The following is a 21,602-nucleotide window of genomic DNA, read 5'->3' as shown; positions in this document are numbered from 1 at the left end:
TGTTCAGTTTACATTTATTTGAAGGGGTAAGATAAATTAACTGAAATCTGGTGTCATATTCTGGTTTCTAAATTATTCTTTCTCCAAGCTTACTTTATTCAGTATGTGGGTTCATTAAAGTCACCCCACTTTAGGATGGGAAAGGGCTTATTTTGAACCCACAGCTTACCCAGAATCTATCGTTCCCTTCTCTGAGGTGTGTTTCATATTTAAGATGTTGGAAAATAATAGTGGGAAATTTCCAGAAATGAATGTCAGATGTTAAACAGATTATTGTGTTTGATTTCACTAAGTCGGGTGGGGGATCATGCCTTCCCTAACTTGCCAAATGATTCTTTTTACTATTGAGCTCATGGGATGGGTGTGGCTGTCAGCCTTGTTTGATGTGTCCCCAGCATCATCTCCCTTATCTTTGCTTTGGTTAAGTGCTGTCACTGTGAGGAGTCAGAGAAGAGACACAGGCAGGCAATCTGGCACATGCACCTCTTGAGATCCAGCTGCAGATGGTTAGAGCTATGTTATGTCTTTTTGAATGATGCTGTGCTCTGCAGTTTGCCCCTTACTACTTGCCTGTTCTGCGAGTTGTAAAGTTTCCAATAACCAGGTGGAAACTAATGGAATGTGAGGTAGATTGGATCAGGGTCCTTTCCTACCCATAAGCTCCAAGTCCCTGGCCAACAATGGCAGGGATTGATGGAGCAGCACAGCTCTGCTGCTCATACCAGACAAGGTGGAAGGTAGGAAAGATACTCTTTTGCTGCACCAGATACTCTTTTGCTGCTGGCAGTGGCTTCAGCTGGCCTATTGCTACAGCTTCCCTCATGACAGAGCTGGGCAGGACTAAGCAGAGGGACACACCCACATCATGCAAACCCCTTCCATCACAGAATGTGAAAATACATTAACATAATTTGAATACAGCATGAGTTTATGCATATTTGCTCAGAATCAGTATAGCATAGCATAGTACAGTGGTACCTTGGGTTACAAGCGCTTCAGGTTACAGACTCCACTAACCCAGAAATAGTACCTCGGGTTAAGAACTTTGCTTCAGGATGAGAACAGAAATCGTGCTCTGGTGGTGCAGCGGCAGCCGGAGGCCCCATTAGCTAAAGTAGTGCTTCAGGTCAAGAACAGACCTCCAGAACGAATTAAGTTCTTAACCAGAGGTACCACTGTAGTTAAGAGTGTCAGATTAGGATCTGGGAAACCAGGCTTCAACTCATCACTCAACAGTCTTGCTTGCACCAGGCACATCTCTTAGCCTAACGTTCCTTGCAGGGTTGTGGAAAGGATGGGCTAATTTAAGGAACGGTGGGATATAAATTAATGATTAAAAGTATTGCGTTTAATAAATCTATTTCAGATAAGAATGCACAAGATTGCAGTTAAATGTTCTGTGGGTTTTATGTAGATAAGAAGAGTTTTAAAGAGTTCTGTGGGTTTTATCTAGATAAGAAGGCTGTGGCTGCAGTGCACCCACAAATTCTGGGCATATTTATTTGGACATAAAGCTGCGATGACCTGTATACTTACTATGAAGTAGGTTGCACTCAAATTCAGCGGGACTAACTGCAAAGCAAACTTGCATGGAAACGAGCAGCACGTCACATTCACTGCCACAGATTTTTATTTCTAAATAAATTGATGCTTTTGAATTCTAGTGCTGGAGGAGACTCTTGAGAGTCCCATGGACTGCAAGAAGATCAAACCTATCCGTTCTGAAGGAAATCTGCCCTGAGTGCTCACTGGAAGGACAGATCCTGAAGCTGAGGCTCCAATACTTTGGCCACCTCATGAGAAGAGAAGACTCCCTGGAAAAGACCCTGATGTTGGAAAAGATGGAGGGCACAAGGAGAAGGGGACGACAGGGGACGAGATGGTTGGACAGTGTTCTCGAAGCTACAAACATGAGTCTGACCAAACTGCGGGAGGCGTGGGAGGCAGTGGAAGACAGGAGGGCCTGGCGTGCTCTGGTCCATGGGGTCATGAAGAGTCGGACACGACTAAACAACAACAAAAAATGTTTATAATTGCAGTTTAGGGCGGCGTTAGATGTAGGTCACTCCGACTACTTCATTTGTCGTGTTTGCAACCTTATGCGCACTCACCTAGAAATAATACCATTCAGTGTAGAATTTATTTCTGGGTAAAGGAGCGTGAGGCATGTCTTAATTTTGCAAGGACCATCCACTGGGTTCATCCTTATTCGCAGCAGTCTCGAAATGCGAAACGGTCTCACTGATCCTCCGTTCTGCATGCGCAGCTCCACTGGCTTTCTTGCCAGCGACCCAGGAACACACCTTAGAGCCACCAGGCACGCGCCGCTGCCCTTCCCAAGCCTCGTCTCGAGGCGGAAATGCCAAGAGCGGAAGAAAGGGCGTTGCGCCCTTCCTAAAAATGGCGCCAGCGGAATAAACTTAATCTGAACCCTAAAAGGTGTGTGTCGGTGGCGGGGAAGAGCAGACTGAAATTAAAACCAGCAGACATGAAAGAACTCTTTCCTCTTCCTAGCATATATTTCGGAGGACCCGTGTTCTCTTTGTCAATAGTGGGACTTTTTTAGCCCCTAAATGGCTAACCTCCCCCCCCCGCCCACTTCTCGTTAAGGGATTCTTTCAAGAGCCGCGTCTGCCCTTACCAAAGATGGCGGTCGGACCGCTTTCTCCAGCGGGTTCCAGTGACGTGAGTTTCTGTTCCGGGTGAGTCCTAGCGGGCGCCATTTTGTGTGGTTCGGGAAAAAAGCCTACCGGAGAGACGGAGGCAGCCCAAGAGCTGCTAGTGCCGCCGGTCGGCGGGGAAGGAGCGGGAGGGGGTGAGTAACGGCCCACAGGGCGGCTGCCGTTGAAAAGACGCTCGACGCCGCTGAAGGACTGGGGCGCCTTTCCCTTCGCCGTCAGGGGGCGCGCCAGGGCTCGGCGCTGTTGTCCCAGCAGCCGGGGCGGTTGAGAAGGTGGGGGCGGGGAGGGGTCTGCCCTCTGGGCCCATGTGAAGAAGCGTGGAGGGATTCGCCCTTCTCGAATCCCCCACAGTGGTTGACTCGCAGCGGGCGCTTATTTACTGCACGTAACCCCTTTTTCTCGAGGTTCTCTTTCCCCCACCCCTCACGTACCCACCCCCTTTTGCGCATGCGCCGTTGTCCTAGCTGTGGTACTGAACGGGCGGGTTGAGATTAAAACCCGTTACGAATCCATAATGCGCATGCGCCGGTGCGCTCCCGGTTGATCGGAATGAAATATATGGGGTTTGACGTTTGGGGCCGGTGGTGGTTTTGTTGGTCGTGGTGCCTGGAGGGAAGGGATGGAGTCAGTCACGCCCATTGGCTCGAGAGGCGTTTTTATGATATAGGATTACTGGCTGATAGTTGCCCTAATGGGTATAGATGCTTTTTAAGCTAAGTGGGTTTTCCCCTCGTGTAAAGCAATTCATACTTCGCTACATAATCGTCTGGCCCAAAAATGTTTGTCAAATTCTTGCAGTTATTCATTTGAACTGTGATAATGTTTTTCAACAGTACCCTGCACATGTTTACATGGCAGTAAGCATTGTTCAGTTTAGTGAGGCCTAGCCGCAAGCATTGAGGCTCGGGAAGGCAGCTCTAACCTCACGGATCTTGCACAGATCGGCAGAGGGGGAGCCCCCTTGGTGTTTCCTTAGCTCCCAGATGCTCAAAGAGGAGCGGTGGCAGAACATATTTTCTGTGGCAACCCTGAAGTTGTGTTATCTTCTCATTATTCTGGCATCCTCATTATGCAGCTTCTGACAAATGCTGAAAACGCACCTATTTACCCTGGATTTTGATACATGAGATTTTTTAACTGATTGTTTTCAGGATGTTTTGGCTTTTTGTTTTTAAGTTGTGTATCTTATTTGCCTGCCTGGGTCCCTTGGGGAGTAAGCGTGGGATATAAACGCAATAAATAATCAGTGCCGGGATGGGAGACAGTCTGGGAACTTTCTGTATAATGATTTGGGTTCCATGACGGAAGAAAGTTGAACTATAAATGAAATAAATAAAAGATTATCATGGTTAGGATTACCGGTAATTTGCAGCCTTTTACATCTTTGCTATGAAAGTATGTGTGCTAACTGAAGCACTCTACTTCATTTTGCTTCACAGCAGTAAAATCTGTGATTGTGTACACAAAACATTGGGGTAGGAACTAAGCTTTTGTATTTAGCAATTGAAGTGGTTTTACATGCACTATCTAAGTAATCCTAATAAAGATTCTGTAATGTAGGAGAGTATTTTGACATTGTAGATGGGAAGAAGAGAGAGTAGCAATTTTGCTGAATGCTACCAGCTGAGTTAATGGCTTTGAGATTTTAAACAGGGAATTCACAGTTGACAGTTCTTAGTCCCCACTGTATACCAACTCTGGATGGCCTGAGTGTAAATATTTCATGGAAAAGAAGCTTCAGTATGCATGGAACCAGTTACATTATTGATGGAAATGCATGTAGAATGCAGTGTTCAGGAATATGTACAAAAGGACTTGTCTTGTCCATGCTAACATATAGTGTTCAAATCATACAGCTATTTTGATAATGTAATTCTAACTTAGTCTGCTCAGAAGTAGGTCCTATTGTATTCAATAAGACTTCTAGATAAGTGGGGTTATGGTGGGAAACTAAGGTACTAAAACATACTTATCAACTTCATACACTTCTCAACATACACTGAAAACTGAAATACTCTCATAGTCAAAAATTCATTGTTGGGTAATCTATGTTGATAACATCCAGATGTCTCTCTGTACCAGCTATTGTCTAAATAATTATTTTTGTTTTAAGTCCCACTTCTTTTGAAAGGTTTGGGATGAATAATAGCAGCTCAAGAAAATAAAGTGAAAACAGACTATCTAGTTAAAATATTTAGAAATTAAAATTGCCACATGGGTGTCAAAACTTTGGCTGTCAAAACTCCAGACAGGAAGGCTTTGCTGCACTTCTGGAAATCATTGAAGCTTGAACTTCAGTGAATAACTTCACACACCTAATGCGTGAAACATCTGCACCCAAGTTTACTTTTCAGCAAAATCATACATCAGCCTTGGCCACATTTTTGCCAATTGCAGTTTACTTTTGGGAGCTGACATAGTTATACTGTGATGGGTGTTCTGGGAATGCTCTAATGGCTTCTCAGCAACATTTTGCTTGTTGGAATTTTCACTGTGCTTAATAGAGGACAAAATAGACATATACAAGGCATATGATATTAGTTAAAGAAATATAAATAAAAAATATAAAGGACCAGTTTGGCTTTAAAAGTAAAATATATCTGTTAAATGCCTGAAATCAAGGAAGGTATCTTGTTGCATATGATCCTGTGTAGTCAAACTGGTGTCTGAGAATATGGGGAAATAGTGTTTTCCATTAAATAGATTTTAGTTCAGGTCAAATCTGTTCTACGGTTCTCCAGGATAGTTTATAAAAGATTAAAATTAAAAACATTAAAAAGCCATAGTATAAACAAACAGCATAAAAGCAAACACCAAAGCATAAAAGTAATGTAGATAGGATTAAAAGGCTTGAACAGAAAATAGGTATTTGCTTACTCATGAAATTACATGGCGTTTTCAGGCAATGCTCCCTGGGTACAGCATTCTACAACTGGAGGGCTATGCACTCCAATTGTAATAAAAATAAGTAGGTTGTTTTCCTTAGCCACCCGCTGCACCTCAGATGATAGGGGCACCTATTGAAGATCTTAGTGAAATATATGTAGCATGGTACTAGTAACAAACAGGAAATTGCAGCCTCTTCTATATAGAGTACATATGTTAGATTGTGTTGGAGTCATGTATGTTTAGTATGTACTGGTCATCTGTTTTCAGTCCTTTACTGAAATTACACACATATTCCCATCTGCTGAGAGTAGGTAGCCAGCTTGGGGATGCAAGTTCAAAGGCAGAAAGAATAATTTTGAAACGTTTATTAATAGAAGTAAAGCATTTGAGATCAAAAAGGTATCAATTGCATCATTTTAGAATACTGAAAAATAAGGCATGTTGAATGGTAGAAGATCTAGAACAGATGTGGAGAACCTTTGGGCCTCCAGATGTTACTGAACTAGAACTCCCATCAACACTGCAAGCATGACCAATGGCTAAGGATGATGGAAGTAGTAGTTCAGCAACATCTGCAGGGTGAAAACTTCCCTATACCTAGTACAGAAGAAGAAAATGATTCATATTTTGGGAATATTTATAGATGAAAACTTACTGTCTGGCTCATGTTAAAATAGTTTAGCAGTGGAGGAGCAATGTCGGCTGCTCCTCGCCTACACATAAACAGTCTCTAGTGCAAACTTGGCTCTCTGCATATGCCCATTTGACTTGTGAGCTCCCCCTGCTTTTTGAAGGGATAAAGTCACATTAATATGTCACCATGCAAACTTAAGCAGATGAGCCAGTTATACATGGAGGAGAGGGTGGTCTTGCGCCACTCATTCATCATTATTCTGTTGCAGTGCCATCTCAGCTGAATGTATGAGAATTGGGGCCACATGCAAGATAGAGTGTTGCTTTTCAGTGGTTCTGTACTGACACTTTCCACTTGGAAATTATATACTAAGAAGAGTAGGTGAATAGAGGAGAAGGCAAGAATCAAAAGGCAACTTTTTCATTTTTGTTTGGAATGCTCTGATAAAGAAAAACATAGTAAAATATTTTTCCAAAATTATTAGGAAGTACATTCCATTAGTCCATGGGGTCACGAAGAGTCAGACACGACTAAACAACAACATTCCATTAAATATAATTGTTTTTCTTAATATATGTAAGATATTGGTCTCTAATGGATTAAAACATAATAAAAACTAGGCAATAGCAATCTTTTAGAATTTACTTTGGAAATTGGTAAGCCAGCGGAAGGAGTTCTAGTATTTCAAATTTCACATCATTTGGAATTCAACAATACTTATGAAGGAGAGACCTATTTTATAGTTCTGTGAGACATTTTATGTGTAAATATATAATGGCATAACTTTTCTTGTATTACTAGATGATCATAAGATTGTTTGTTGTCACTTCTGTTTGTTCAAAAAGTTTAAAAATCCCAGAAACTATAGGTCATGTCTTAATTTATATGAATGGTTTGAACATTAGCATATTTCTAGATTCTAAATCCAACTGCATCAGAAGGAATTGGGGTTCCCCCTTGTAAACTTCAAGCCTGGAATATTGTATCTTAGCTGCACCAGAAGAGCAAGGCATTCAGAAACAAGGCAAAAGATGGAAGGGATAGGTCATGAAGGGACAATATGTCTAGATCTAGTAAAGTAATTTCCTATTCAGTCAAGTGGAAACAAATCCAGTCTTAATAAAGCATGTAGATTAGTACCCTAATACTCTAGGGCAGGGGTAGGCAAAGTGGTGCCCTCCAGACATTGTTGAACTTTAGCTCCTATTAGTCCCAACCATTATAGCCAATGGTCAGGTTGATGGGAGTTGCAGTCTGACAACAACTGGAGGGCACCACATTGACTACTCCTGCTATAGGGCTTCTGTGAAACACTGAAGGCAAAATCAAGTGGTTGGATTTGAAGATGGCTTCCTACTGTTTATGGAAAAATTGTCTTCCATCTCACACTGGAATGTTGTGCAAAGAAAGCAAAAGTAAATTCACCTGCTTGCACAAGAGCTTCTGCAGCCTCTTAGTGGATGCATCTGAACTGCTATAGTATAAACCAAGGGTGGGATTCAACATATGAATGAGTCTCATCAGTGAAAGCCCCATGCAAGGACTTCTGCTTGTGCAACAGGGCTCCCTCTCTCCACTGTGTGCCCCCCAAAATTGGCTGAGGGGTGTTAGAGGGGAGCATTCCATCTGGCAAGACAAATCACATTACTGTATGGTGTTGAATTCCTCCCCATGCCTGTTATTATATATGAATTTTTGTGGAAGCTGTTTTTCAAATCTCTTGTTCATGGTTCTTCGTATCCAGTATATAATAATTTCAAAGATGTATATCAAGCACCTTCCATGCTGGATATATTCCCAGAGCAGCTTAGAAAATAATACAACAATTTATTTCAGTACTGTAATGTAACACCTAAATACAATAATAATAAAATAAAATAAAAAATCAGTGGAGTGTAATAAATATGTTGGAAGATTGGAAGGGTGTGTGTGAAATATTTGGTGCCAAAATGACATCAAAGTGAATGCCAGGTGAGCATTCCTGGGGAGAACATTCCACAGGCAAGTTGGCATGTGAACAGTGAACAGGCGGTTCTCTTTTTGTACTTGGTAGCCACATGCCTTACTATACAGCATTGAAGCACATGGGAAAGAGCCTCAGATGTTGACCTTAGTGATCAAGCAGACTGGTAATGAGAAAAAGTGTTTGCTTGGGAGAATAGAAATATGCATTTCCCTCAGTAGTTTCCACTGCTTAGGGTAGCGTTCATAGAATTGTAAGGAAGGAAGTTACACTTTCCCATGTTATGAGTTTGTCTGTGTTTAATAATAATAATAATTTCATTTTTGAAATTGTAATAATCTTGTTACAAATATTTGTTGAATCCTACTTAGTAGGAATGTTTCAGTAGTATCCAGAAGTATTTCTAAGGAACATGTCTCTTAAGCATATTGATAGCTTTCTGGCAGTTTTAGCAATTTTATTTAAGCAAATGATAATACATTATAGTCTCAATAATTAATTAGCTTTTGTTGCCACTTCAAAGTCATAGTGTGCTTTGAGAACACTTTTGTTATCACCTGTTTAGTCACAGAGACTAAATTAATCTTTCTTGACCGGGGTTCTTTGGAAGGCACTTCTGGGCCAATGCCTGTGATTTGGCAACTCTTCTAGACATCTTTTCACAATATATTTATTTCCCAAAAGTGTTTATTGTTGTTTCACTCTCCTTCACAATTTTGTTAGGAATTCATGTAATATCTAAATTGACCAGTTTACTGAAAGTGTAAAGTTCTGGAAGTGTTTACTTGTTTCTCAACTGATGACAGTCCTGCAATATGAAATGGCAAATCTGTTATTTGCAATTGTCTGGCATATAAGTGTTTCTGGATGCTACCAGAAATTGGAACAAAATGGAAATGCTACCTGATCTGTTTGAGATAATGTTTGGGTAGTTAATTTTATTTTAAAATATAATTTGTGACTTATGAAAGAGTTAAATGGCTCTAAACACATGAAGCTTCAACTCGAACATCAACTGTTATTTTTGATTAAATGTAGAATATATAAAGAACTAAAGATGTGGGATCAAAGCGGACAGCCTTGGCAACAGTGGCCTTTGAATCAGCAGCAATGGATGCAGTCATTTCAGCACCAGCAAGATCCAAGTAAGTGAATAGCTGGAAAAGTGCTTTCAAGATAAAAGCTAGCACAGCAATTAGCATTTTAGGAATTTGACGAGGACATGATCTTTCACCTGCTACAGAATTAATCAAGCTAATCTGTTCCATAGTGCAGCATGCAACTAACATGTTCCACCAGTGCAAGGATTCTCATTAGCACAACAAAACCTTCTCCCTCTATCTTCCACTGCGTGCACCCCACAGCCTCCCCAAATCTGCAGAAAATTGAGGGAACCCCTGTAATAAATTGGGGAGGCACGGGAAGGCGAGAGGGTGAGAATCCCATTGCACAAGTGGAAAACCTTGTACATGTAACACTAGGTTGAATACAACTGTTAGTATTTTATTTGCTTTCTTTTGATTTCTTGTATGTTGACTTGAAGTAGGTTGGTTGACAATTTGTTATTGTGTTTTAAAACTATTATGGTCAGCACCAGCACTCCTCAATTAGATCAGAATGCACTAACTAAAGACCCGGGCTCTATAGAATACTTACAATGAATCCTACTTGGGTAACATGGGTACACAAAAATAATATTGCAACTTTCAGCCTTGAAAATGATAGTAAATTTAGGTTGTCTGGCTGAAAAGTATCCCCCCCCCAAAAAAAATAGCTTCTGGGAGATGGGAGAAAGAAGATAGGCTGCAATTAAAAATGGGCACATACCATATCCATTTAAATCCATCAGCAGTTTTCCCCTTGACTTCAGCGTGATGTTGATTTGAACCTTTTAGGCTGCAAGCCTTCAGGTAGACTGCTTAAATCTTTAAATCCCATTAAAATTGGCGTGTGTTCAGGATTTCAGGGGTGCAGCCCATTCCTACATATTCAGGAATAAGTTTCACTAAATCCATTGAAGCTTAAGTATGCATGCTAAATATGTATGCGCATTATAGCAACTGGAGTATTAGTACCAGTACAGGTTTCATTCTCTGAATACAGCTGACAAAGTCTGTTTATTAGATATTTTTGAAATGGCGCATTGGAAGAAACTGTGATAGGACAATGAACTGTTTTGGTAGTCTTAAGGTGCAGTCTTAAGAAGGAAGTCCCACTGTGTTCACTGGGGCTCATTTCTATGTGTGTGTATATAGGATTACAGCCTAAATCTAATTATTATTTGCCTTATTTGAAACAGAAAATAGATTAATGCATATAAATTATGTGAAGGACACTTTTAAAAGGAAGCTTTTAATATACTTCCTATGACATGTGAATAAGGTGCTGTTCTGATGGGCTTGACAAATATGTCTTCCTAATTCTGCCATGGAAATCTGTACGTTGAAAATCTAATTTTATTTCTAGGCCAAATTGACTGGGCAGCATTAGCTCAAGCATGGATTGCTCAGCGAGAAGCTTCGGGGCAGCAGAGTGTAGTGGAACAGCAAGGGATGATGCCAAATGGCCAGGAGATGACAGGCATGGAGCCTGGTCCAAACAACCATGGCAACTTTCAGGGTGATCCAAACTTCAACAGAATGTGGCAGCCAGGTTTGTTTGTTAATACTTTCCTCTTTGCTTTTGGATTCTAACACTGTTATGCTCTATCTTTCTAAGCCTGGAGCATCCTTGGAAAAGGCAAGTTGACTGCAAGATCCAAACCTCATTGGCTTTGAATTATTTTCTCTGTTAATGCAGAGAATATAAATTAGAGCGTATAGTTCTGCCCTTTGTAGTGCTCTGTGATACACACCTAGATGCTGCCTTAATCAGCCAGCTGTAGTCAGATTCAGGTTCTGGTCAGATAGCAATATATAGATCAAAATGTTTTCTATTCCCTCACAGGCATTTCATACGCAGCCCTACATACCAGTAAGTCTGGTGCCTTTTCAGCAGTTGCTGCTGTTCTTCCTCTATGCTTCAAATGGGCCAACTTTATTTGTTAAAATGGTACAAATGTACTTATGGTACATTGCTTAATGTACATGAAGGATTTTTCAGTTTCACAAACTCTTAAATGTATTTCAAATTAGGCTGGTTAAAGGATACAGTATGGAAATGTATAGTTGAAAGTTGTCCCCGTCCCCCCGTCCCCAGTTCTGCCTGTATGCCTAGTACAGCTATATGCTAATGGAAATGGTAAGCTACTTGGATAAACTAGCCAAGAACGGTGTTCTTCCTCACTGGCTTGTTTCATGATCCTTTTTCAAGTGCACAACTAGCTCTTAGTACGTTATGGATGATGAAACACAAGATCATCCTGATTTTGGTTGATTTCATGGTATATTCAGCCAGCAAACAAAAATCAAGAAGGAATAGTCTGGACACAAACAATGAATGATAGCTTTATTAAGGTATATATTTGTGTGTATTTTACATTAAAGGTTTATTTTGAAAGTCTCAAGAGAAGTAATGGAAAAAATGAGTTGTTAACATTTTGATTTTAAATCCAAACAGACTGGAGCATGCCCCACCAACCCCCTCATCCACCTCCAGAGCAGCCATGGATTCCTCCAGCACCAGGCCCAATGGATATTGTTCCTCCATCGGAAGACAGCAACAGTCAGGACAGTGGGGAATTTGCCCCTGACAACAGGCATATATTTAGTCAGAATAATCACAACTTTGGGGGACCACCACCTGATAACTTTGCAATGGGCCCAGTGAACCAGTTTGACTATCAGGTGAAACATTTCTTGCTTAAATATTGTAAGCATGCAGAGCCCATTCCACGGAGTTGTGCCTCTAGTGCTGATTTTCAACAGAATCCACAAGTTTTATTGTTTGCTCAGATACAATTTGTCATCTGCAAACCACCTGCATTGTGAACACCTCTTTATAATTTGGTTGTTAAAACACCTTGTTTTCCAATGCAATAAGTTTTGTGTAAAAGAGAAAAATATGAAAGAAAACAAAATGCTTAAATACATGAACAAGTGTATTCTGAGAAGGAACTTCCTGTTTAGAAAGATAGCCTAGATTATTTAGTATTTATTTTCCACCTCTCACCAGTTTGATTTGATTCATAAAGGTGAATTATGCCCACAATATCAGTTTCCAAAATGAATTCTGTGCTCCTGCACACAACTAAGCTTCTCTGAAATACAGTAATTTAGAAGTGTAGAACTGGCCAAAAGTATAGCCATTTACTCTGGTTCTGTTATTTTTCCTGGGCAAGAGTCCCAGTATGTGCAAGGAACACCTCTACCTGAAAAAGCATTTCCATTCATTTTACTGGAAGTGTATATTTCTTTAGGTGTGTGGATTGAAGTGAGCAGTGTGGACCGCTGTGCACATTTATGCTTTTGAGTCTGTGTGGGCTTTCTGGATTAGGCTTTTCAGAGGAAATGCCAAGTTCCATTAATTTCAGTGGCACTTAAACATGCCTACACTTTTCTGAATTGCCATTATAAACAGTATGTCGATGTTATACAGTGTTATAAAGTATGATATATGGCAGTCAAATATGAAGTTGTAAATGATTTTTTTAAGTAAACATCAGTGGAGAATGACTCTTTCAGTGCTTTCTTTTCCCTTTTTCACTTCTGTGTCAAATCCCCACATGCTTATTAGATGTAGATATTACAATTTTTTTCCCCTGGCCTTTTTTAACTGAAAAAAATGCTGCAGACTTTAATATAATTGTTAGATTGGTCAGCTGAAGCTCTACACACAAATAAAAATGTACACATTGAATTTTTGGGACTGAGATTGATGCAGACATTGCTATGCGGATTGTTCTCACACATATCACATTTATATAGTTTCCCTAGGCAGCTTACAAAAATATTAAAGTACGACATATAACAATTAAAATGAAATTAAACAGTAAGAGGCAGCCAAAAAACCCACACCATTCCTTAGAACAGAGATAGCATAAACTAATTTACAACTCTCATAACCAGGGGGCAAGTATGATTTAAAAAGAAACTTAGATGTGATGTTCCTTTACTTTATATCCCAAACTAGCAGCTGGCTTACTGCAGCTACAGTGGCTTTCCTTTGAACTATAAATCAAGCTGATAATTGTAGTTGAAATTAATATAATTAATATATCTACTTAAATCTTCTCTTCCAACACCCATCCAATACGGAAGGGACTTGGAACTTTTCCAGTTTATTTATGTTGTGTTACAGTAATGCAAAATTCCTATTTCTGAATTCTGAAATGAGAAGGACAAGTCAATTTTCTTTTCTGAAACTGTCAATTTCACAGTTTAGAGAATATAGGCTGTCCCTTAAAATATTAAAAGGGCTTCTATTCAACTTTAGTAAGGTTCTTTCTACTGTGCATTTTTGTACAGACCAAATATTAAAGTTAGGAAATGTGTAGCATTGATCTGAAAGAAAATGAGCTTCGTTACTCTTTCAGCATGGGGCTAATTTTGGTCCACCTCAAGGTGGGTTTCATCCACCTTACTGGCAGCCTGGACCACCAGGCCCTCCAGGTCCCCCAGCACCTCCTGCACCACCTCAGAATCGAAGGGAGAGGCCAGCATTCAGAGATCGCCAGCGTTCACCTATCACATTACCTGCAAAACAGGAGACTCCTCAAATCGGTATGTCCTTATCATATTAATTTTAATAAATGTAGTGCCTTGGGCTGAACCAGCTCCTGTTATCAGTACAGTACTATCACAGCTTGAGCGAGCCCCAATAGGTGAGAAAATGCATGGCCAGGAGATTTCCCTTGCACCTTCCTATGCTGTGGATTTCAAATGGTGGTGTGAGCTCCTGTTGCTCTGTCCCAGCTCCTGCCTACCAAGCAGTTCAAAAGCATGCCAGTGCAAGTAGATAAATAGATACCGCTGTGGCTGGAAGGTAAAGGCGTTTCCGTGCACTCTGGTTTCTGTCACGGTGTTCTGTTGCAGCAGAAGCAGTTTAGTCATGCTGGCCACATGACCCAGAAAACTGTCTGTGGACAAACGCCGGCTTCCTTGGCCTGAAAGCGAGATGAGCACTGCAACCTCATAGTCCCCTTTCACTGAACTTAACTGTCCAGGGGTCCTTTACCTTAGCCACATCCCAACTCCTATTTATGTGTTTGCCACCACAATGTCTAGCTTAGCCTAGGAAGACCATTAGAAAGCTACAGTGGCTTTCTCTCCGTGAAACATCCTAAAAACCTCAAACACATCCATTATCTTATGAGCTTAAAAAGAAAATGAATAGGTTCCTTTTTAAGAAACTACTTTTCTGTATGAATATTTAGATGCTGTTAAACGACGAACTCTGCCTGCATGGATTCGTGAGGGCCTAGAGAAGATGGAACGAGAAAAGCAAAAGAAGCTAGAGAAAGAGAGAATGGAGCAGCAGCGTTCTCAGTTGTCTAAGAAAGAAAAAAAGGAAAATGCTCACACAGGAGAAGAAGATGGACCACGGTTACCTCAGAAAAGTAAATTTGTAAGTGAAAAAGTTTATGGAACTGACAGAACACTTGTAATAATGCTGCATTGAATTCTAACCTGTATTTTAACCTATTTCATAACCCTTTTCTTATAGGATAGTGATGAAGAAGATGAAGATATTGATAACGTAGAAGCTACAAGTAGTGGAAAAGTCAGTAGAAGTCCCTCTCCAGCTCCTCAAGAGGAGCAAAGCGAACCAGAAATGACAGAGGAAGAAAAGGAGTATCAGATGGTATGGATGAGTTTGCGACCAGTTCATGGCCATGCCTGTATGTGCTTGCTTATTAGTAGGGCTGCCATTCTATTTAAAGAAATCATAGTTGGTTTATCAAATAATGCTGATTTAATTAATTTTTGTTAAAATTCATTTGACTAAAATAATAGTTTGCAGAAAACTCTGTTTTTAGATAGTGTACATGTATTTTGCAGTAAGTGCGATTTTAGAGAGGCATTCTCTCCTTTACATAATTGAAAGGGGTGCCTCTTTAAAGATGGTGTCTGTCACCTGTTGTTTATGCTTACTTAAAAACATTTTAAAAAAAATTAAGTAAGGATTCCTTTTTGAGTTGAATAAAAACAACTTTACTCAACCTGTCCTTAATTAGTTAAAATTTGCACTCTTAGTTATTAGGAAATGCTGTTCCCCTTGGGCTAAGCTAGAGAAAGCTAGCAAGCCTGCTAGCAAGCAAGTTCTCTGTGCCTCCACTAGTGCTTCCACTAGTAGCTATTAAGGCAAGAACAAAATGGTTGTATGCACAGCCTAATATGATGACAGTCAACTCCATCTTTAAAGCTACACAACCAGCATTGTCATTTAACTACACATATGACCGGCTTGAGAAAGGACATAGAAACAAATTTGGGCAAAAAAGTGGACATATATGACCTTTTGTAAAGTTATCGGCTAGCGCAACACTGAATGTCACTGATATGGTGCTGATATAAGATGCATGGCAAGGGGAGAGAATGGCTAGAGTCAAGTTAGGTACACATAACATACCCAAAGGTTTATAAATGCTTGAGCAAACTTTAGATAATTCAAGCTCTTGATTTATAGGATCAACAAATTCCTATAAGGATCTTGATTCTCTTACTCAGAAAAGATGTATGTGAAATGTGATTGTAGCGCTCTTCTCTCCCAAACTCTGTTTCCATCTGCTTTCATTACTTGACTACACATCACTGAATGCAAAGGTGAACTGCTGTGCATACTGAACAAATAGGTACATTTTAAATAGGTACTGAACAAATAGGTACATTGTGGTTGAACATGTAAGAAGTTGTATAGTGTGAGCCCAATGCTTTCTTCAGTAGTTCCAAGAAATCATGGGTAAAGGAACCATTATGCTTCCTAACCTGAATAACCGAATAAAATTGCAAGGGTTTGCTGAGAATTGTGTTTGAACTGGGGATTTTATATTTATAATTGTTTAGATGTTGCTGACAAAAATGCTGCTGACAGAAATTCTCCTAGATGTCACAAATGAAGAAATATATTACGTGGCTAAAGATGCCCATCGTAAAGCAATAAAAGGTATGCTTCGGCTTTCTAGTACTTTAATTAAATATCCTTTTGCATGTCCTAGAACATTTAAATCCATAGTATCTGTACCTAAAAGCAGTCTGTATGTTAAGGAAGAAAAGTTGCAAAAATTCAGTTGTAATAATCATATACTATTGTCCTGTGCAGTGTATTGTTCTGTGCAGTGTATTGTGAGTTAACTTCAGTTATTCCATTTCTTTCCTATAGAATGTCATTTATTTATTTTAAATGTTTACATATTTTAGATAATTCTAGTTCAAATTTAGCTGAGTAAAACTTAAGGCATACTTGAATTATGAATGAATTTGCTTTCACTGTTAGCCAGCTATTTTCTTTTTACGAAAATAGGCAGCTTTATTCCATGTAGTTGTGAGTAAATAATTATATACAGTTCTGTCTGCAGATGAAATTTATTAACTTGGAAATGTATAACTATAAGAAACTGATCTATCCACTATTAATTCACAGTTTAAATTTCTAAACATTCGTGGCCAGAAAATAACTGGGTTTTCAATGGATTACGTTTTTAATGTTTTTTCTCTCCTCCACAAAACAGCAATAGTAGTAGATTTAACAATACCATAGACTCTCATGCCTATGAAATCGTGGCTATTTGTGTTAACATGTTGTTCCTGTTGTTGATGTGATACAAAGCTCCTGCAAAACAGCTGGCACAGTCCAGTGCATTGGCTTCCCTTACTGGACTTGGTAAGTATGTTCCCAGTTTTGAGAGGGACTTAATGGGGAGATTGCTCTGGCTTGCATTTCTAAATATGTATTGAAACTGCCCAACATGAATAGGCAAGCATCTGATAACTTTTGTGTTTCTTAGAAAGGGCTTATCTTGCAAATAAACCTATTAAAATACACGAAATTGTACAGTGGTGTTATTTCCATTGTAAACATAATGTAAGCCTGTCCTGTAAATGAAATGTTTTTCACCAGATAGCTACTACAGTATCTAAATAAAGTGAATTTGGAGGAATTTTTCTCCTGTTTTTAATTCAGCTATTAGTGTGTGCTTTGATAAAAGAAACCAATAAAAATCTACAGTTTTGTCCTGCCAGCAATCCACACAACAAATGTATGTTTTGAGTTCTCATAGCCAGCAATTAGTGTAATATTGGGATATGCTGGATATGAAATTAAGAATTACATTCTGAGATGTAATAGTTTTTTTAAAAATGTTTGAAATCTCAGTGTAACATTATACAATTTTAGTAACTTGTTATATTAAATATTTTTACTACTAGTAAAACAATCTTTCACGTTAGCTTAAATGTATTAGTCAACTAATACTGAAGAGAACATAAAAAGAAAGTAAGAATGCTTCTGTATCAGATGTTCAGTATTACTTTCTGCTAGTCTTGTTAGTTTTTCCAGATCTATCTTTTGGGGGAAGAGAAGTCCATTCCTATTCCATACCTGTACCTCTTTAATGTACAGTCTTTTCTGAACAGTAGAAAATTGATTGGCATTTGGGACTTTTTAAAGCCCTGGATATTGAAGCTGGCTGAAATCATTGCAAAGATGTCTTCAGGGACAGGTCTTAGGCACTGCACTCCTGTGTATATGCTCTTGCTGATGTACACTAAGCATTTGGTACTGGCTCTGTAAAGAGCTTTTTTACCCATATACTTAACGGGAAAGTATGTAACCATAGCGATTGCTTGCTGGAAAACATGGCAAGCTATTCCGGAAGAAGTAAAACCAGATACTGAACAGCAGGTCAAATGTGTGGGCCTTGAACATCCACTCAACCACCTTTGGCACTTCCTCCAGAATAAGTGGCTTCTTCAGTGAAGAAGTGAAAGATGGGCAATATACTCTCCTCTTTGCCCTGCAGAAATATTAAGAACCAGGATTAATCTTCCCTCGTGATAGACTAGGCTTTATGCACGCAGGTGGACTGGGTGGTTATGGATCAGGAGACAGTGACGATGAGAGGAGCGACAGAGGCTCTGAGTCATCCGATACTGATGACGAGGAACTGCGACACAGAATCAGGCAAAAACAAGAAGCATTTTGGAGAAAGGAGAGAGAACAGCAGCTATTGCTAGAGAAACAGCTGGAAGGTAGGATGTGTGTTTGGTTCAGAATTGACGACAGCAGCAGTGGTTTCCAACCTCTCAGACTTATGTGCCAGCTTGTACCCAAACTTGCAACCTGGGAGCCAAGCACAGAATAATGCACCATGTACACAAGCCTGAGCTATAGAGTACATTACAGGTAACTGAGGAATTTGGGGTTTTCTCTGTGCTTTGATACTAGTTCACAACTCCAAATAGTTTTATCTTTAGGTGACCTCACCTCTGTCAATAACACAGATAGTAAAATTTCATAAGCAGAGGCCTTGGCCATTGTAATTCCTAAGATCTGTTAAGAGTTGGATACACAAGGACTGGCTCACATCCAGAATGTAACAAGTAAAGAATCTGCTAGAATCTTTGGATAGAATAGAGGCAGAATTAGCTATAGCATGAAGAAATCCTTGGGGAAAGGCACACACTTTCCAGTACAGAGATTCCAGGAACACACATATTACAAAGATTCCTCTGAATTCATTGAGACTGCCTGTTTACAGTTGCCCATGGCAACAGAGATATTTCATAGATATTTATTGTGATTATTGTTTAGGTTCCATTTATATACTTGCTTCAAAACCCTATTAAAAAGGGAATTGTTGATGATTAACAACCCAATCTAATTCATATTCACTTGTAAATAAGCTCCATTGACTTTCAAATAGCTACAGAAAAGAAGTAATATAAAAGAAGTAATGTTATACTATGCTGCCTTGTTGATACACTGGCCATTAGTGGATGATAGGGAGAGATTTCTTGTATCTCTGCCATCTCGCTTGGCGTGATTTTTGTATTTGTTTCTTTTATGCACTTACTTTTGCAGAAGAAAAGCTCCAGAATGAGAAAATTGCTAAAGAGATGATTGAACTCACCAGTAAAGAGCAAAACAGCAGTTCACCACCAGAGGATGCAAAAGAAGAGGTGGAGGCGGATGTGTTCAGTGAAAAGAAAAAATCTCCAAAGCAAATGACACCAGATGCTGAACCCAAAAAAGAGGTTAAAGAAAAAGAGAGAATAGGGAGGAGTAGGTCAAAAAGTTCAAGCAGTGGTAGTTCGAGTGCCAACAGCAGAAGTAGTAGCAGTAGTAGCAGCAGCACAGCCTCTAGTTCATCCTATAGCAGTAGCTCTGGCAGCAGTCGCAGCTCTTCACATTCTTCTTCCCCTAAAAGGAAAAAGAGGCGTAGTCACAGTAGATCACCTTCACATAAGGTTAGGCGCAGCAGAAGCAGGAGCTATTCTCACAGAAACAGGAGAGAGAGGAGCAGGAGTAGGGGCAAGGTAAGAGAAAGGCGGAGATCTAGTAGACATAGGAGTGCAGACAGGGGGGAGAGGAGGCGAAATCGTAGTCCTTCCCATGACCGAAACTGGGAGAGGCGTAGAAGTGATAGTCACTCAAGGGATAGACTTGCTAGCCTTTCCACTCATAGTGGGAGTCGAGATAGGCGTAAAAGTGAGGACCAGCGTAGAAGTGAAAGTGGAAACAGGCACAAACACAGCCACGATAGTAAAGTTCAGGAGAGGAAAAAGGAACGCAGCAGGAGCCTAGAAAAAGACAAGAAAAAGAACAGAGAGAGGGAGAGAGACCAAGAGAAGCGCAAAGAGAAACAGAGAAAAGAAGAAAAAGACAGTAAAGCTGGCAATCATGATGAGAGATTAAAGAGGAAAAGAGATAGTGAAAGAACGGTCTCTCGTAGCGATTCAGTTTCCTCAAAAACATTAAGGCATGATTCTAGGCAGGAAAGCAAGAAAAGTTCTACCAAAGAGAGCAAAAAGCACTCAGGTTCGGAATCTAGCACAAGGAGCAGTTCTGAGTCCCCAGGCAGCAGCAAAGAAAAGAAGTCTAAGAAAGCCAAGCATAGTCGGTCGCGGTCCGTGGAGAAATCTCAAAGGTCTGGTAAGAAGGCAAGCCGCAAACACAAGTCTAAATCACGATCAAGGTAGTATTCTTTTAAGTATCTTGTTTGATTTATGTATTTATTTCTGTTTTTGTTCATCATCATGCCTGCAACTATATATTTTACAAGTTAAGCTAACTTCTTTAGATTATTCTCGGTGGGGTGGGGGTGGGCGGATGGGAACGACTTTGATAGCATTGATTTCCAACTAAGAAAATTTAAGTTTTTAAGCCTAACGTGTGTGTTTTTTGATAGTTCTTTTCCTCTTTAATTTCCCTCCCTTTCTCTTTATTTTTCAGATCAATGACTCCTCCACGTCGTAAACGCTGAGGAATGATATGGCACTAGTCATACGATTTAAAAATTCCATGAGTTTTTAAGGGCTTGTCTCATTATAGAGGCTCATTATAGAGGCTACAGTTGTGGCTGTGTAGGTGAAAGCTGAACCCTCCTTTTTAAAAAAATAATCTGTAAATAGCTGTATTTTTGGGAAACGCTGCTCGGAGTTAAGTACTTGCTAGGATTTCTTTGTATTTACATTTTTCCTTAGTAGTGCTTACTAAGACTATGAAATATGCCATTCTCTTTCAGCTGTAATGTTCTTAAAATTGCTATTGAATGTACTGTGATGTCAATAAAGTTCTTTAGTTCATTTTTTGTTTAAATTCTTGTATTTTAATTTATTTTAAATTACTTTTTTTTTTTACAATACACTTTTGTAAAATACTGAACAGTTTGTCAGTTTTAAATTTTCTCAGTGTTTTAAGTTTCCTCCTTGGATAATTCAAGGTCGGTCAGTCCCTGGGCAAAAGAATTGTTAAAATGAACTGTAGGGTTTTGTTTTTAAAAAACATTTATTGAATTATCATCCAACTGTCTGTGACTAAAATGTGCATAATTCTTATTGTACGACATACCAATATTAGCCAAGCACAATTAGTAGCGAAGTGCAAGTAAACAACATGTATGATGTGAGTTTGTAACTTTGAAACTCTATTCCTCAATATCCTACTTCTGTGTTAAAAAGCACACTCTATAATGGTTCATATGGTTAGAGAAGATAGAATCTATTTTGGATTCATTTGTTTTATTACTCTATAACTTCTGCATTAGAAACCATTAACTCTGTGATACAGAAGGTTAATAAAAATAACTAGGTCTGGTCTTGCAACTTATTACTAGAAATATGGTTTCACTTTAAAAAACAAGACAGTTTTTAAACTTCTTTTTCCAACATATTAACCATCTAGAGAGATGGTATTTTGGCTGATAGAACTGAACTCGTAAAAACAGGCATTTGCAAACTGCAAATTTACAACCTGCCCATCCCAAACAACTGTCAACAAACATTGTGAGTTCTTGGGAACTTCAAAATGTCAAATAATACATTCTGATGAGGGGTAT

The 21,602-nt window shown here is 39.4% G+C and overlaps 1 protein-coding gene across 3 annotated transcripts; it reads left to right on the top strand.

The window, feature by feature from the left end:
- Positions 1-2,383: 2,383 nt before the first annotated feature.
- On the top strand, positions 2,384-20,863 carry PNISR (PNN interacting serine and arginine rich protein). 3 transcript variants are annotated; one of them, XM_083731145.1, is made up of 12 exons: positions 2,384-2,702; positions 9,206-9,312; positions 10,634-10,819; positions 11,726-11,952; positions 13,641-13,827; positions 14,481-14,671; positions 14,771-14,908; positions 16,111-16,210; positions 16,874-16,927; positions 18,124-18,294; positions 19,127-20,240; positions 20,498-20,863. In XM_083731145.1, the coding sequence occupies exons 1-12, from the start codon at positions 2,647-2,649 to the stop codon at positions 20,526-20,528; spliced, it is 2,562 nt and encodes an 853-aa protein (XP_083587271.1). In that variant the 5' UTR covers positions 2,384-2,646; the 3' UTR covers positions 20,529-20,863. The 3 variants fall into 3 exon arrangements, with proteins under 3 accessions (XP_083587271.1, XP_083587273.1, XP_083587272.1); XM_083731146.1 differs by lacking the exon at positions 2,384-2,702 and adding an exon at positions 2,717-2,815; XM_083731147.1 differs by lacking the exons at positions 2,384-2,702; positions 18,124-18,294; positions 19,127-20,240; positions 20,498-20,863 and adding an exon at positions 2,707-2,815 and having other exon boundaries at positions 16,111-17,093.
- The last annotated feature ends 739 nt before the right edge of the window (positions 20,864-21,602 follow it).

This window comes from Podarcis gaigeae, assembly GCF_964106915.1.
Source record: "Podarcis gaigeae genome assembly, chromosome: 3".
Classification (NCBI taxonomy): domain Eukaryota; kingdom Metazoa; phylum Chordata; class Lepidosauria; order Squamata; family Lacertidae; genus Podarcis; species Podarcis gaigeae.
Note: the sequence above shows the minus strand (reverse complement) of the source record. Positions and strands in the feature narration are given on the sequence as shown.